We start from the raw sequence: 16,970 nt of genomic DNA on the forward strand, positions 1-16,970 counted from the left end.
TACAGGAAGGAGGTGAGCACGGGGAGGAAGAGATGTGTGCAAGTCTGAATCTGTGTTAAAATCATTAACATTTGTTGAAGTAAAAGATACTTAATTTCTTATCAGGGTCCTTTCCATATGTTTGAAACCATCAGCTGTTGTGTTGCTGCTGTAAATTTTGATTTGTGGTTCAAGATGTGCAACTTCTCAGTTCTCAGAGGTGCTCAGTACCCCCAGGCTGCTGTCCTGTGATTCACGCTTCTGGTCGTTTCTCACCGAGGGATTTGTGATTCTGCCATCTGACTAGCTTCTTGTACTGTTTGTTTCTTTCTTTTTCTCTTTCATCTGTTATTTTTCATAATTGTCAGGGTCTTATAAACATTTATAATCTTGTATTGAGCTTCATTACAAATCTTTCAGGATAAGAGAGAAAGTGAGTGCACAAGCAAGTGTGCATGCATGGGGCAAGGGAGAGGGACAGAGAGGATCTTAAGCAGTCTGCACGCCCAGCACAGGGCCTGACACGGGCTCCATCCCAGGATCCTGAGATCATGACCTGAGCCAAAATCAGGAGTCAGATGCCTAACCTGCTGAGCCACCCAGGCGCACCTCAATTAAAGGTTTTTCTTTTTTTTTTTTTTTAAGATTTATTTATTCATGAGAGACACAGACTGAGAGAGAGAGAGGCACAGACATAGACAGAGGGAGAAGCGGGCTCCCTGTGAGGAGCCTGATGTGCGGGACTCCATCCCAGATCCCAGGATCATGACCTGAGCCGAAGGCAGGTATCCAACTGCTGAGCCACCCAGGCTTCCCGCAATTAAAGTGTTTTTAAAGAGCACCTCAAAGAGGTCCTGGGATCGAGTCCTGAGGCCCACATTGGGCTCCCTGCAGGGAGCCTGCTTCTCCATCACTCTGTGTCTCTCACAAATAAATAAATAAATAAGATCCTTAAAATAAATAAAGTACACCTCATGTTAGGTGTTGTGACGGTAGGTGTGAGACACGGGCACTCACAGCCTTGCCGCCTGCAGGCCACCACAGGGAAGTGGATCAGGGTGCACAAGCAGGATGGGACTTCCAGTCCTGAAATTCAGGCCACTTGATGGTAGTGTTGGGAAGGCAGAGGTCCAGGGAGGATCCCCTCACCTGGGTTTATCAACACCTTCAAGCTACTATAATGTTTTTGCTGCCCTTTTTAGTTTGTAAGGCAACTAATCAGAATTATCCTGCTGTGTTTTATTTTTAGATTAGAAAAGGGAGGCAGTGGTCAGCCATTCACCTACCCTGAAGGGGAGTGAGGATTTCATAGCTAATTGAACTCCATAGAGAACCTGAAAACAGTGTATTTTACCTTGAATGTAAACTACATAGAAAAATCACTTATATCTGTAACGTGGGTACCAGTGTGATCACACCCCAGGTAAAGAAATAGGCCATTGCTAGCACAGAAGTATAGAAAATAGCACTGTGAAACCCTGGCACATTATCAGCATTTTTTTTTTTTTAGCATTTTGTTAATTAAAAAAATTTTTTTTTATTTGTTCATTTGAGAAAGTGTGTGTGTGTGCATGCGTGAGTGGTGGGGGTGGGGCAGAGGGAGAGGGAGGGAGGGAAAATCTCAAGCAGGTTCCCCACTGAGCACTGAGCCCTACCTGGACCTCAGTGCCACAACCCTGGGATCATACCTGAGCTGAAATCGAGAGTCGGACACGTAACTGATGGCACCACCCAGGCGCCCCACAGGTGGCTTTTTTTTTTTAAATAATAACTCTCTGTTGAAGTATACTATTTGTATAGAAAAGCACATGTATCATACCTGTGTAACTTGGTGAATTTTCACAGAAACTCACCTATGTAATCAGAACCCAGATTTAAAAAGTTACCAGGATGTCTGGGTGGTTTTTAGGTACGTTTCATGGCTCATACACATATGAGAAGCTTCCTCTTAGATGAAAGTGGAGACATTCCACCATCTTCACCTGTCAAGGGGGTGGGGCAGTGGTGGCAGTGTCCAGAGATAGCCAGGTTGGAAGTCTCATACGCCATAGGTCAGAAGCTGTCAGTGGGTGGTGTGACAGCACCTTGCCTCCATTTAGACACCCTGCGTGCACTTGGAGCTTGAGGTTTCCTGACAGCACCTGCACCACGGAGACCCCAGGAACAGTCTCCATCATCACCTTTAATTGGAAACCTTGGGACTCAGACACAAAGGAGGTCCTTGATGGGGCAGTACCCTGTCCCTAAGGCAGTACTCAGCCCTTCCTACATGCACAGAGGTGAGTGACACTCTGGAAAAGTATAGGCTGAGGACCAATGTGGAGGGAGTGCACTTACTCTGAAAAGCAGAAATAAATGTTGGGAGAGCTGTGTATGCTCTGTGAAGGAGGGAAGAGCTAGCTTCGCTGGAGTTCCCTTGTCGGCATCGTGCCCAGCGCTGGCTGTCTTCGCGCCGCGTGGAGGACAGGCAGGTGTGTGTGCTGTTGTCCTGCTGGACACTGGGCTTCCTGTAAGTTTTCAGGGTGACGATAGGACAGATAGCAGATTCTGTCTGTAGGAAAAGTAAGTCTGGACTTACTGGAAGTCTGGAAGTAGAGCTGGAGGTAATATGGTTTTCATCTTACTAAACACCTGAGCATTTGTAAATATTACCTGAGTTAATCACCAAGACACTTTAAGAGGGAGATGCTGCGATCTGTTTCACGAGGAAGAAAGCTGAGCCTCAGTGACGTGACTGCTCTACGAGATCAGAGGCCTGCGGGCTGGATAGTGGAGCCTGTTCTGACAGCCCGGCCTTCCTGGTGATGTCAGGAGAATGATTTGTCTGAGGACAGGGGCTCAGCTGCTGTATGTGGAAGGAAAGGGAGGAAAACTTGCCCTGTATAGTTCTCATGTATGTTACGCCAAGAACTGAGTGGCCATCAGGGTCTTAGTCACGTTCTCTAAGCTGAGAGTTGATTCAGATCTCATACTAGCAGTAAGGGTGTTTACCTGTGGTTTTCTCTGTTTTATTCATGTGATATGCTTGTTTTAAGTAGCTTTTTATTACATGAGACTGGGCCTTTTTTAGTTCCACAGTGTGGACTGAGGGTATGTGTCATGTATACCAGGGATTCTTGTAAGCTCCGGGTTGTAGCAGTGACCCCAGCAGGGAAGGACTTTTCTCTTAGGGAGCTTGCGGCCTGCTGAGGGTGACTATAAGCGATCCTGGGTGTAACGTAGAGTCATGTGGCCATGGTGAGGGCAGGGCCGGTAGGGAAGGCTCTTAGGTGGGTGAGATGTGGGAGGGAACCTCCTTGCAGCAGGTGAGGGCAGGAAGGGATGAGAGGCAGGAGACGTGGGGTAGGAGCCTCTGGGGCAGGAGTTGGAAGGGGAACAAGGATGGGGAGGGAAGAGCCACTACCCAAGGGCAGTAGGGAGGAGGCTGACTTTCCCTTTGGCCTTTTTGTGTCTGAACACTGCATGCAGATTTTCAGAAACTCAACTGAGTATGTAGCTGCTGGGTGCAGACAGACCCAGAGAAGGGCTGGGCAAGAGAGGCCAACAGCAGGGGAGGGACTTGCCCAGGGCATCTCTTCTCTGTTGTGGGGCCATCCATGTACTGTGGGGTGTTGGCAGCATCCCTGTCTGGCCTCCAGACACTGCTCAGTGACCCTGGGAGCTGAGAATCACTGCACAGGAGCAGTCTGGAGGACAAGAGGGGGTAGGTGGTATGGCAGCTAGTGGTTGGGGCTGTAGATATATGGGTTTTCCCACTAGTTTTTGCATGCATTGATGTTCTGGTGTGTCATTGTGATTCTGTGACATGTTGTCACCTGTATAGGTGTGTCTTGTGTGTCCTGGTGGTGGTGTGATTGAGATGCAGATGACACATCCAGCATACACAGGACTCCTTGGTGTTGCCTCTTTGGGGCTGCACACTCCTCCCTCCCCCAGCACCCAGCCAGCCCCTGTCTCTTGCCCAAGCCTGTGATTTTGTCATTTTGAAAGTGTTACTTTAAATGGACTTATGGAGGATAAAACTTATGGAGCCTGGGTTTTTTTTATTTGGCACAGCGCCCTGCACAGTGGGTGCTGTACCAGGAGCTCATTCCGTTTAGTTGCCGAGTGGTGTTCCTTGATGTGGAGGAGCCGCTGTGTGCTGAACCATTCTCCCATCGAAGGGCTTTGGAGTAGTTTCCCATCTTTGAGTGTTCCAAATAAAGCTGCTGTGAGCATTCCTGTGCAGGTTCCTGTGTGAGCGTAGTGTTTGTTTCTCCTGGATACATGCCCAGGAATGCATTTGGTCCTCGCCCTCTGATACATGTGTGAGACTTTGGGAGAAACTGCCAGGCTGATTTCCCAGGAGACTGCACTGTGTTACCTTCCCACCAGCAGTGTAGGGAGACCTCCCCCTCCTCATCCTCCCTGTCACTTGGTGTTGTCAGCCTGGTAAGTCTTACCTGTCCTAATAGGCATCGAGTGGCATCTCATGGCAGTCTTAATTTCCCTTGCCCTAGTGGCTAATGAGGTTAACTGTTCATCTTTTCATGCTTAGTTGCCACCTCTGTCTTTGGTGAAGTGTTTTCTGTTTTTGTTTTTTTAGTTTTTTGCCTGTTTTCTAAGTGGATTATTTTCTTACTGTTCCCTTTAGATAGATCTTTATAGTCAACATGAGTCCTTTGTTGATATATGATTTGTAAAAATTGGACAAGACAAAAAAGTGGCCTTTTTAGTGTCTTAACATGGCTTCTGGTAGAGCAGATGTTTTTAGTTCTGATGCTGAGTATGTTGTGAGGTGAGAGCTGATGGCTTGTGGACCACGTGAATCCTGTTTCTGGCCTGAGCACCTGGGTGATGCTGTTCACTGCCAGGGGGAGCTCTGGAGAGGAGCTGACGTGAGGCCTTATTAGAGATGGTCAGTGCAGGTACAGAGGGAGGTATCAGGAAGATGGGGGAGAGATCAGGCCCACAGTGTAGGAAATGTGGAGTTTGGAGTCATTTAGGAATGTATAGAGGTGAAGGTCACAGGCCTGGATGAGCTTGTCCAGGCAGTAAATGTGGACAGAGACACACAGAGGCTGGAATCTTGGTCTGGGGCGTTGGACATGGAGATGTAAAGGAGAGTCCAGTATGGATTGAAAAAAGGGAGCCCCAAGAAGTTGAAACAGGGAAGCGTATGGGTGCTGGATGCCAGGAAGCAGGTAGTCCAGGTTCTGCTCTGTCCACTGAGGCTGCAGGACTGACTGGTGTGCCTCATAAGGGAAGTAAAGGGGCAGGGAACTTGATGTCCATGCATTCGAGGGATGGAGTGTAGGGGGAGGAAACCAGGCAGCAAGTGTCAAAACCCTGCCAGTTGGCTTACTTTCTAGCCCTCAACTAGAGTGTTGGCAAGAATTACCTTGAAAATATCACCAAAGTGGGAGGGACATGTGCCCTCCATCCACATGCTGAATCTTTCCTTGGCAGGTGTCCAGGTAGGGCAGTAGTGGACAGAGCTGACCACCAAGACGGGTGCCCTGGGTTGGACCTATAGAGGTCAGCTGAGTACCATCAGCTTGTGGTTTGGCCATTTATATGCGGACAGTTCAGGCACTAATATTTAACTGGGTGTGAGATCAGAGACCAGGAGTCTGTGGAGCTATTTTTATTTTTATTTATTTTTTAAAAAGATTTTACTTATTTATTCATGAGAGAGAGAGAGAGAGAGAGGCAGAGACACGGGCATAGGGAGGAGCAGGTTCCATGCAGGGAGCCTGATGCGGGACTTGATCCCGGGTCTCCAGGATCACACCCTGGACTGAAGGCGGCGCTAAACCGCTGAGCCACCGGGGCTGCCCTGTGGAGCTATTTTTAAATCTTACTCTTCAAAGATGTTTGACTTGCATTACTTTTTTTTTTTAAATAAATATACTTCAGTTATGTCAAGGAAATTATATTAAAGGTGAACCAGAGTATTGAATTGTAAACCCTTCCCCTGAAATTTAATATCTCTGGCTCTTATGTGCTCAGTGTAAAAGGTGATAGGGTTCTTCAAAAGCAGTGACTTTTTGTTCTTAATTAAGAAATAGCTGGGATCCCTGGGTGGCGCAGCGGTTTAGCGCCTGCCTTTGGCCCAGGGCGCGATCCTGGAGACCCGGGATCGAATCCCACGTCGGGCTCCCGGTGTATGGAGCCTGCTTCTCCCTCTGCCTGTGTCTCTGCCTCTCTCTCTCTCACTGTGTGCCTATCATAAATAAATAAAAAAAAAAAAAAAAAAAAAAAAAACAAAAAAAAATTTAAAGAAATAGCCACAAAATTACATTGCTTAATGACCCAGATAGACTTGTATATTTATTTTAAAAGGAATAATGCAGATTAAATCATGTTTAGTCTCTTTTGCCTACTTATATTTGGCTGGTCTGAAGAATGTATTTATTTACTAGTGTTTTATTTTTATTTATTTTTTAAAGATTTTGATTTATTTATTCATGAGAGCCACAGAGAGAGGCAGAGACCCAGGCAGAGGGAGAAGCAGGCTCCATGCAGGAAGCCCGATGTGGGACTCGATCCTAAGACCCCGGGATCACACCCTGAGCCGAAGGCAGACGCTCAACCGCTGAGCCACCCAGGTGTCCCTATTTACTAGTATTTTAAAGTCATGAAATGCCTCTTTGTGGTTTCATTCATTAAGTGAATCGTAACACGTGGAGTGACCTTGAAGTGGGCTTCTTCATGGCTTCTTCACACAAGATGAAGCTCCCGTGGCATTTGGGGACACTTGGGCTCTATGTCCCGCTGTAGGTGGGACACCCCATCCTCCAGTCTGGTGGACAGGTGCTGACAGTTGGCTTTTCTTTTTCAGGTGCACATTCAGGTTCCCGAGCACAAACATCAAGATCACGTTCACTGCCCTGTCCAGTGAGAAGAGGGAGAAGCAGGAGGCTCCCGAATCCCCGGTGAAGCCTGTGCAGGCCCACATCTCGCCCCTGACCATCAACATTCCAGACACCATGGCCCACCTCATCAGTCCCCTTCCCTCCCCCACGGGAACCATCAGGTACAGCAGCTTATGTGGTGGGCAGGGGTCACCATAGGGTCGGGCTGTGGGGTCATGCCTACTGAGATGGATATAACCACATCTCAGTTTCATTCCTCACCTTCTGCCTTGGGACTCGAACAAGCCGTCATAAATCACAATGATGGCCAGAAGCACACAGCAGCGCCAGCTCCCTTCCTGGAATGGACATGTGCAGAGAGGGAGGTGTGAGGGGGCTTCACATGCCATTCAGTTTTGGAACACCCTTTGCTCCCCATTTCCTGAGTATGAAACACAGTTCCCAAATGATCCTGGTCCTCACTTATGGACTCTCTGTATTTGAGTGTAAGGTGAAGGGGCAGGTAATTTGCTATGTTGCTGTAAACTCTGAGATAACGTTTTCATTTGCATTTTTAGTTTGCTGCAGTTTCATGTAAATTCTGATGACTTGTACTTTGGATTGATGAGTTTGACCACAGTGATGAAGCAACCTACTTGTGTTTGTCTTGATGTCCTAAGAGAGACTGGGTGCTTCAGGAAGCAGAGGTCTGTGGCTTCAGGGCACACTCTTGGTACAGAACCCAGAATCCAGAGCACAGTGCTTAGGTTGTGCTGAGGTCTCAGAGGACAGTAGCTGAGGGTCAGGTCAAGAACAGCCATGGGATCCTGCAGACGTGTCATCAGAGCAGGTTAAGTGGCCATGTGTGGTCGAAGTGCTGTGATGTGGGGCAGAACTCAAAGGGGTCAGTCTTCTAGGTTCTGTTGGCTCTCGGAAGAAGGGAATAGTGTATCTGGGTGTCTTCTGCTTAGCTGTGAGTAATGTAGATGTAGGTGCAAAATGAATGCCTGTGCTGTGCCCTTGAATCAGACTTCTGCTGTCCAGATTTGTCCAGGGCACAACTGGGCGGTAGGGCAGGGTTTGTCTCGTCTGTCCAGGCTGACACTGCATGTGGCAGAGCCAGGGAGAGGACACGGGGAACTGGTGGCTCTGGCTTACATCTTTCAGGCAGACACTTCTATTTCTTAAAAATGAGCATCAGTGGTAGGCTTCTGGAAGGGTATCTGTGTTGGGTTTTATTTTTTAAGTGGAGGGAGTGGCGAGTGGACTGGCTCTGGTGTCTTGCATAGCACCTGCTATTGGCATCAGGCCCCTCCCTCCTCTGCCTCCATCCTGTGGCTGCTGTGTTGTGGAAGTTGCCTCTGTCTCTTCCACTTGGTGAGTTTGTTTCATGTGACTACATGGACCAAATAGCCATTGTGTCAGTGGAGGGACAACAGTTAGCAACCACATGGCCAGAGTTTTGTACAGCACTGTGTGAAAGTACACAGAGTGACAGATGAAGAGGAGGAAGTCCTGTGTACCCCAGTGGGAGAGCAGCCTACAGAGGGGCAGCAGCAGTGGAGACAGGCACATCAGCTCCCTAGACAATGGCATGGGCACTCAGGGCCAGGGCAGGATGGGGGCATGGGGAAGAGCTCCTGACCCAGCCTCCTCATCTTCTGCTCTGTCTTCCTCTTGTTTTGTTTGCTCGTCTCTCCCCACACCCTGGAGCCTCACACTGTAGCCAGTGTTGATCAGTGCAGCGCCTGCACTGGGTGGTTCAGCAGCATGGGAGCCTGACTGCAGATGACTTACGGCTGGAGCAGATTTGCCTTTTCCAAACCCAGCGGCCAGCCCTGTGGGGCCGCTCACCTTCCCATGGCAGCACTTCTTACTGGTAGCTAGTGTTTAAGATGCTAGATCTGTGCGGTCCTGCTGCTTCTCTCCCCAGTAGTATTTGCAGACTGTTCCTGGCCTACGGTAAACACCTGTCCAGTGAGTGAATGCATGTACTGTTGGTGTATGTTCATTGTAGGGAGGCCAGTAGTGCTGCACACGGTGCTGGGCCTCCTCCCCTTCCCTCTCCTTCTGCTCCACTTTCAGCTCAGGTTTTCAGAGGTAACTCCTGTTTTTTAGTGTTTTTTTTCCAGAAATTTTCTATATATTTGTAATATATATTGCAATATTTTCCTCCCCAAACACAACTCAGATGTAACCGCACATACTGTTGTGTAGCTGGATGGATTTCTTAAACGATCGTACCATAATTCCCTCCCATTTCCATAGCTCATTCTCTTTTTAAAATATGGTCCTTTATAGAAAAGGGAGCAGGAGCTCAAATGTGCGGCTTGGTGAACCACCACAGGTGAGTGTGGATGGCCTTCGGTCATCACAGAGATCAAGCAGCAGCACCCTAGCCTTGCCTTTGTGAAAAAAAGCATGTCTTTAAAAATCAGTTCCTTGGGTGCCTGGCTGGCTCAGTCAGTAGAACGTGCAACTCTTGATCTTGGACTTGTTTGAGCCTCATGTTGAAGGTAGAATTTACTTTAAAAATTAATTAATTTATTAATTTTAAAAAATAGGTTCCTGTTTCCGCATTTAGGGTATGTTGTGTCCTAACTGACCTGATGCATATGCTCCAGGGCCTGATGCCACCTGGGTCCATGTCCACGGCCTCATCCCCTTTCTGTGCTCCCTGCACTTGACCAGCCGCCTTCATCTCTCTCTAGACTGTCCCTGACCTTTCTAGTGTAGCTGGAGGCCATGTCCTTGGTGGGAAGGGAGTCAGCAGAGCATGTGCTCTGTGTCCCTCTGCCGGGCTGGAGCCCTGGGGCCATCACATATGGCTCTGTGTCCTTGGTAAGTTCTAGAACCATCTAGAGCCTCAGTTTCCTCGCTGGTGAAACAAGTGGACCACCACCCTCTTTGAGAGTTTGTTTTATGATTATGTAAGATAACACATGTGGAAGCAGATACCTCATTTCCACGTTTTCTGGAGTGATCTTAAATTTCTAAGAGAATTAAGGAGTCCATTTTCCATAGGAAATGCTGATGCTCTCCTACTTTGTACTTGAAATCAGAACGGGTCATTGAAGCACAGTGTGACGTATGTTCTCTAATAGTCTGATAGCAGCGACCTTTTCCCATCCACAGTGCTGCAAACTCCTGCCCATCCAGCCCCCGGGGAGCAGGGTCTTCGGGGTACAAAATGGGCCGTGTGATACCAGCTGACCTCAATTTAATGGCCGACAACTCGCAGCCAGAAAATGAAAAGGAAGCTTCTGGTGGAGACAGCCCAAAGGTAAATGTTTTATAGCCTTGAAACAGAACCCAGAGGCCGTCACGTAGCCAGCTGTCCTCACTTCTTTGCTTGTAGGTCTAGTAACATCCCCACCTGGGCCTTTTGTGAAGTGCATGTCAGAGGGGGATGCACAGCTTGGTCATTCAGCACTGGGTGCTCCCCGGTGGGCAGCAGTGGGTCCAGGTGCTAAGAGCTGAGCCGGTGGAGGAAAAGAGAACCCCTTGGTCCTCACAAGGTGATGTGTACTCTGTCCCCGGAAACTGTTCCTGGGGTTTAGTCCTGCTGTTGCAGACACTAGTGTCTGAATGCACAGGTGCACAGAACACACATTTTTGGGATGGTCCTTGCTGTGACCATGCATGTTTTTATTCTTTGAACCAGTAACACCACTTCTAGGACTGCATCTAAAGGAAATGGCAGAGATCTCAAACAAAAGTTAATAGAAAATTGAAAGCAGCCTAAATGCCCCATTGGAGAAGAGTGATCCAGCAGGGGACTATCATGCAGCATAGCTACTGCTGTGGAAGTGTCCTTGGTATAATGCTGAGTGAAAAAGATAAAGCAGTGTGTAGTATTATTATTTGTGCAATAGAACAGGCACAGCCATGGGATGGATGCACCATAGCCATGCACCACCTGTTTCCAGCAGCCGGGAGCCTCGTGCATGGGGCGTGCTGGGCAGGGGAGGCAGGCACATAGGCACCCTCTATAGGATTCTGTCTGTTTTATCCATTTGCCTGTTTAAAATCAGGCAGAACTAAATTGTGTTTTTTTCAGGATGCATTCTGAGATGATAAAACTTTTAATTAATCACAGCGGGATTGTGATTACTGTAAAATGTCAGAAGTAATGGGGGCCTCTCTGGGAGGTAGACACTGTGGGCTCGGTGGGCATGTGGAAGCTTCTGGGATGTGGGCTGTGTTCTTCTCTTGACCTAGTGTTGTTCTGACGTTAATTTTATAAACATTTGTTTTCAGCTGATAAGGATGTATTACACACTTTCCTATCCATATTACATTTTTCAATTAAAAAAAAAGTTTTTAGAAACGTATAGAATAAAGGTTACAGAGAAACACACTGAATGGCATAAGCACAGTGGAGATGGCTTCACGCTCTCTCCCTGGTACCTGGGTGGTCTCCAGCTCTGCCGTCTGCCTGGCCCTTTGGTACAGCACAGGATAAGTGGTGGGGAGCCCGGCCGAGGTGCTCCAGCCCAAGTACTAGCTATTGAAGCTGGGGTGCTGGGGTGGTAGGTGGTTCAGTCTGCATGGAACATGTCCCCACCACTGGCTGGCAGGATGGAGCATAGCCCGGGTGATTGAAGCCCATGCTCCTCTCCTTGTCAGGTCTTTCTACCTTTTCTGACAGTCCTCTGTTTGTTCTTTCCATTTGTATTTATTCCTAAAAAATGTCTAAATTGTTCATTTTTAAACCTCAAGTAACATGTATCATCTTGAATATATTCTTTTGCAGCTTACTGCTTGGAGTCTACTATTATGCTTCGTGGTCCATTTAACTTGATAGTTAACAGTTGTGAACAGTTCCCAGTTCACAACCAGGGGTGTACCCTCTCCCCATTGGGTTTATGTATGTGGGGGCTGAGTTGTTACAGTGACAAGGAGCCACTTGTGGCCTTGAGCACCCTGGCACCAGGGGTGTGCACGCTCTGCAGTGTTCACAGTAGCCCTGCACACTAGAACAGCGCCCGGCATGTGGCATGCAGTGCTTGCCTCTGTGTGGGATTTCCTATAAGGAGGAGCCTCGCAGTTAATGGGTACGCGGTGGTTCTGAGCCGTTGTCCCTTTGGCCCTAAGTGTGTGAGGACCCACCGAGCCCTGGGAGGGAGTGCCAGCTCACTCCACCCTTCGCCACGCTGACTCTTCACTTTATTGTTAGATCCATGTGATGGGCCTCTGGCGGTGATGTTACATGTGTTGCCCTGGACTCTAATGAGGTCAGGAAAAGTAGCTTTTTTTCCTTATGTTTTCTGTTTTTGCCATGTGGGGTTTCTCCTTATGTGGTTTTAATATTCTGTTACACTGCTTATACACTTTTCCATTTGCTTCATGAAAATTTTCCAAATGTTTTTCAGATTATATTATTTTTGTACTAAGGAAAACTAAGCATTTTCACAGGAACACTTAAAAACAACTATCCTGAATTTTAGTAAATTTAGTAAAAATTTTGATATCTTCAGTAATCTCTCTCTCTCTTTTTTTAACTTAACTACAGGATGACTCAAAGCCTCCTTATTCCTATGCACAGTTAATCGTACAGGCAATTACGATGGCTCCTGATAAGCAGCTCACTTTAAATGGAATTTATACTCACATCACTAAAAACTATCCGTACTACAGGACAGCGGACAAGGGCTGGCAGGTAAATCTGTTTCAGTTTCTTTTTTTTTTTTTTTTTTTTGAGATATTTCTGTGACGTGGCAGTAGATGCTGATTGATAACTGAGAGGACTTAGGCTGCTTTCCTTACCTTGGGCACAGGGCAAAGCAGAGCAGGGTGAGGGAGACCCTCCTTTGCTCAGGGAGGAGGCATGTTGGACGCCGCTAACCCTGTGCGCTCACCTCCTCTGCACAGAGCAGAAGGAATAGCAGCTCTAGAAGCAAACCTCAGCCTGTGGTTTTTATGGTCACTGCCCCACGGATAGGAAAGGCACGGATTTGTTTGTGAGGTTTCTCTTCCACCGTTGCAGTTAACTCCCTGTGTCTGAGGTAAAGAAGGGTTAGAAACCCAGCCTATCCCTCACTTAGGCTTTCTCCTGTCTTCCTTATTGCGTCTGCTGACGTACCTAGCTTCTCCAAGTCTGCACAGAGATGGTTTTCAGACTGTTTTACCAAGGAACCTTTCTTCAAAAGACCTCTCCCATTGCTCAGTACAGGGACACAGATAAATGTGGTGCTGCCCTGCATGGTAAATTGGGGAGCCTGCCTGCTTGTGCACCTGTGAGTCCGATCGTTCCTAGAGTGTCTGTGGAACCTGGGCCTCCTCAGAGGACTCTTTGAAATCAGTGCATATTTCCCTGTTCAGTTTTTTAATTTAGTTTGGTTTTTAAGCTTTGACACTCTCTTTTTTCCAAGCATTTTTTTTTCTTCTGTGTGTCTGTGTTGTGTCTGTCCACTTACTGGACGTACAGTAGGACCTCTGTAATTCAGACAATAGAGGAAAGGCAAGTCTGAAATACAGAATATTAAAAGCATAATAAAGGAGGAAACATAGGTTTGCAGTTCCTGAATTTATTAAGTAACGGAGAATGGAAACAGTCTTCCTTTCAGGCTTAGTGAGTAAATGACTCTTTGAGAAATGGATGCCAAACCATAGCCATAACCTAGTGATGGGGGTAGGGGTTGGGGGAATCCATTTTCTGTTTAATGAGGGGCAAGAACTTTCTTCTTCTACCTGTAAACGTAAACATGTTTTAATAAAAATAGCCCACCAGCCAAATCCTGAACATTTCCTTTGTAAGGGATCTTCAGTCATGTACGGGTCTTTGATTATGGAAGATATAGAATAAGACCCAGCCTCCCCTCCTGGCTTGGGTCATCTGTACCCTGCCTGCCATCCTGTGCACAGCTAGGTGCCATTTTTTAGTTGGTGGTGAGGAAAATGCTGGGTTTGGGAGAACACTTTCATATCCAACTTCCTGGCAGGTCTCTCAAAACACTGGACAAGAAATCCCAGCAATACTAACTGTACTTTAATCTAGAACAGTGAAGTTGTACTTCAGAGAAAATGTAAAACAGAGGAAGCAGAACCAGATGATAACCTGTGTCCGTGTCTGGTGATTGCACCTGGCACACAGCTCCCTGTGTGTGGGCAGGTGAGGTCCCAGGGTGCCCTGTCAGGACTGTGGTAGGGTGATGTACAGCTCATTGAGTGCAGAATTCTGAGGATTGGAAACACCAGTTAGCTGGGCGTAATAGGAGTGAGTATTTCTGAAAAGGCTGGCCAGACTTTGAATGATCTCTCTCCCCATTTCCTAATACCTATTTATTCAAGAACTGCTTCCAAGCATCATGTGGTTTTCTGGCTGAAGGACAAAGGCCAGCTCTCCAGGGTGGCCTCCTCCTGGCTTCAGTCTGGTGGGGAGTGCTTCAGGTCAGGTGTGATCCCCACTTGCACTGGTTGCTCCTGACTTCAGAGCGCACTGAGAGCAGAGCGTGCACACATAACTGCTGCAAAGCAAGTACCCCTTTCTATTCAATTGTCATTAATGTTTTTATTGAAACATCTTCTTTTCTGTCTAGATCAAGGTCCATAAGGGTGACTGCGCCTCTTGCCTGTGTCAGGCCGCTCCTGGGACATTTCACACCTCCTGGCTCCAGCATTTTAGCAGGAAAGGGATTTCCTGCTGCACTCCTCCCTTTAATCTATGGACACGCACTCAATTTCTTTCTGTCCTAAGAGGTCCTTAGCTATCCCCCCGTACTGACCCACATGTGTCCCTTTTCTGTCATGAGAATTCTCTGAGGTGCCCTTCCCAAAGTGACCATGCTTAAAGTCTCTGTATATGTGAGTCTTTATTCCCATTTCCTCACTTTTGGCTTAAAACAAAAAAGCTTTTCCATTTTTTGTTTCACAAAAGAACCAGATCCATTTTCTTTTCTAGATTTTTCTTTGCATAGAGAGTAGGGGGAAGATTGTCATCTAAAACAGCCCATTTTTATTTATTCATGAGAGACACAGAGAAAGGCAGAGACATAGGCAGAGGGAGAGGGAAAAGCAAGCTTCATGCAGGGAGCCTGATGTGGGACTGGATCCCAGGACTCCAGGAACACGCTCTGGGCTAAAGGCAGGCGCTAAACCACTGAGCCACCAGATGTCCCAAAACAGCCCATTTTTAAAATGTGGGTTTCCAGGGGTGCCTGGGTGGCGCAGTTGGCCAAGCATTCGACTCTGGATTTCGGCTCAGATCATGATCTCAGGGTCATTAGATCGACTCCTGTGTCTGACTCTGCTCAGCGGGGAGTCTGCTTGAGATTCTCTTTCCCTTTCCCTTGTCTCCCCTACCCCCCTGCCTCTCTCTCATATAAATAGATATTTTTAAAAAATAAAATTTGGGTTTCCAGACTGCCCCTTGCCCTCCTCTGTGGGGTGAAGGAGGTGGCTGTGCAGGGAGAGGGGGACCTGGCGGGCTTGGGCCCCATGCTCTGCATCAGTTCCTAAGAGCCATGTGTCAGCACTTCCCACCACACCTGTTCTGACACCTAATGGAAGGAAGTCCACAGCTACCTTTCAGGCTCTCTTTTGGTATTTTGCATTGTTTACACATGGCAAAGCTTTTTGATTGGTCTAGAGGAAACTCTAGGATAAAACAAAATGTGGCCATTTCTGGAAAGATGGCATATTTCTTTGGTTGCATATTTATGCAATAATGTTTTCTTTTTTTTTTTTTCTTTTTTTTTTTTTTACGATTTTATTTATTTATTCATGAGAGACACGGAGGGGAGAGAGAGAGGCAGAGACACAGGCAGAGGGAGAAGCAGGCTCCATGCAAGGAGCCCAGTGTGGGACTCGACCCCGGGTCTCCAGGATCAGGCCCTGGGCTGAAAGCAGCGCTAAACCACTGAGCCACCCGGGCTGCCCCGCAATAATGTTTTCTTATGATTTATAATTCTAATTTTACCCAGCCCAGAGTTGAGGTATTTATGATGACTAGAAGATTTGAATTCTAGGCCTTTGAAAGGACCAGCGCTGGTTCCTCACAGTGGCGGGAGTGCTCTGGGCTCCCCTCACCCTGCACATTGAAATCTTCTGGAAGGTACTTAACATATTCCCTTCTCATCAGTTTCTCTAGGAGTCCTTAGTAGAGCACTCAGTGTGATTAGGATGGACGGAACAGAAACCAGGTTCTGGGCAGGAGTGCTAGAGGTGGTGGAGGATGGTGACCAGCTCTGCAGCTTTCCCCCTGGGTCTGTGTCATCCCAGGGGACAGGAGAGAGGAGGGGCAGGTGCTCAGGGAGGGTGGGTTCTGGGAAACAGCCTCGATTAGGGGAGGATTTGGGGCGGGGGAGAGACTATGCTAAGGATTACAGATCCTTTTCCTCGTATTTACTTTTAAAGAATAAGCTGCCGTTTCTCTGCTTATAATAATTTCTGAAACATTAGAGTCTAAGTGTGATTTTAGCGTATATAGCTTGACTTGATCAAATAACAAAGGCCTTAAATTACCTTAGAAATATAGTTGCTTTATTCTGTCTGTGTCTACATTAAATATCTCTTACTACTTCCTCATATTTTCTAGTGTTATTGGCTGGAAAACCATAGCCTTTGTGTTCGAGAGCTCGTTGTGAGTGGAGAGGAGATTAGACCCTGTTGTGATGGTGCCTAGTAGGCTCTGTCCCGTTTTTCAAGTCACAGTATAAATATACCAGCTCCTTCATCTGGGAACTTGTCATGGATCCGCAGGCCCTGGGCCTGTTCTCCTGTATCAGGGGGAAGAAATGCCAGTGTACCAGTCCCCTGAAGTGGCACCTCCTGCCTCCAGACTCCCACTGTGCTCACATCCCTTTTTCCTCCTGGCAGCACGAACATTAACCTGCTCAGTTAACAGCCCTCACATGGGGTCTGCTCACCTCCTGTGTTCTTCAGTGTGGCTCGGCGGGCACTTGTGAACTGCCCAGGTGGCCAAGTTCCCACAGTACAGTCAGGACAGGATCTCTTGACCCTCACTGGGCAGTCGTAAGGATTGCCTTGTTCACAGTGAGAGGGCCCTGTAGTGTCATGGCCTGGGTCTGCTTTTCCCAACCCGTAGTCTTGGAATTTCCTTTCTCTGTCCTCCAAACACAGAAATGTCTGTGTGCATTCAGAGGAGGATTATCTTTCTCTGATGGAGGCACCAGTAACAATTTGATTTTCTGA

At 47.5% G+C, this 16,970-nt stretch overlaps 1 protein-coding gene across 1 annotated transcript in view; it reads left to right on the forward strand.

Annotated features, from left to right (window-relative positions):
- The window catches only part of FOXK2 (forkhead box K2), a 71,362-nt gene that overhangs the window by 40,330 nt on the left and 14,062 nt on the right, over window positions 1-16,970 (forward strand). The window contains exons 2-4 of the mRNA XM_055320344.1: window positions 6,803-6,997; window positions 9,951-10,098; window positions 12,331-12,477. Coding sequence (XP_055176319.1) covers window positions 6,803-6,997; window positions 9,951-10,098; window positions 12,331-12,477 — 490 coding nt within the window. The remainder of the gene's footprint in view (window positions 1-6,802; window positions 6,998-9,950; window positions 10,099-12,330; window positions 12,478-16,970) is intronic.

The sequence above is a fragment of the Nyctereutes procyonoides genome, unplaced genomic scaffold (genome assembly GCF_905146905.1).
Source record: "Nyctereutes procyonoides isolate TBG_1078 unplaced genomic scaffold, NYPRO_anot_genome, whole genome shotgun sequence".
Classification (NCBI taxonomy): Eukaryota; Metazoa; Chordata; class Mammalia; order Carnivora; family Canidae; genus Nyctereutes; species Nyctereutes procyonoides.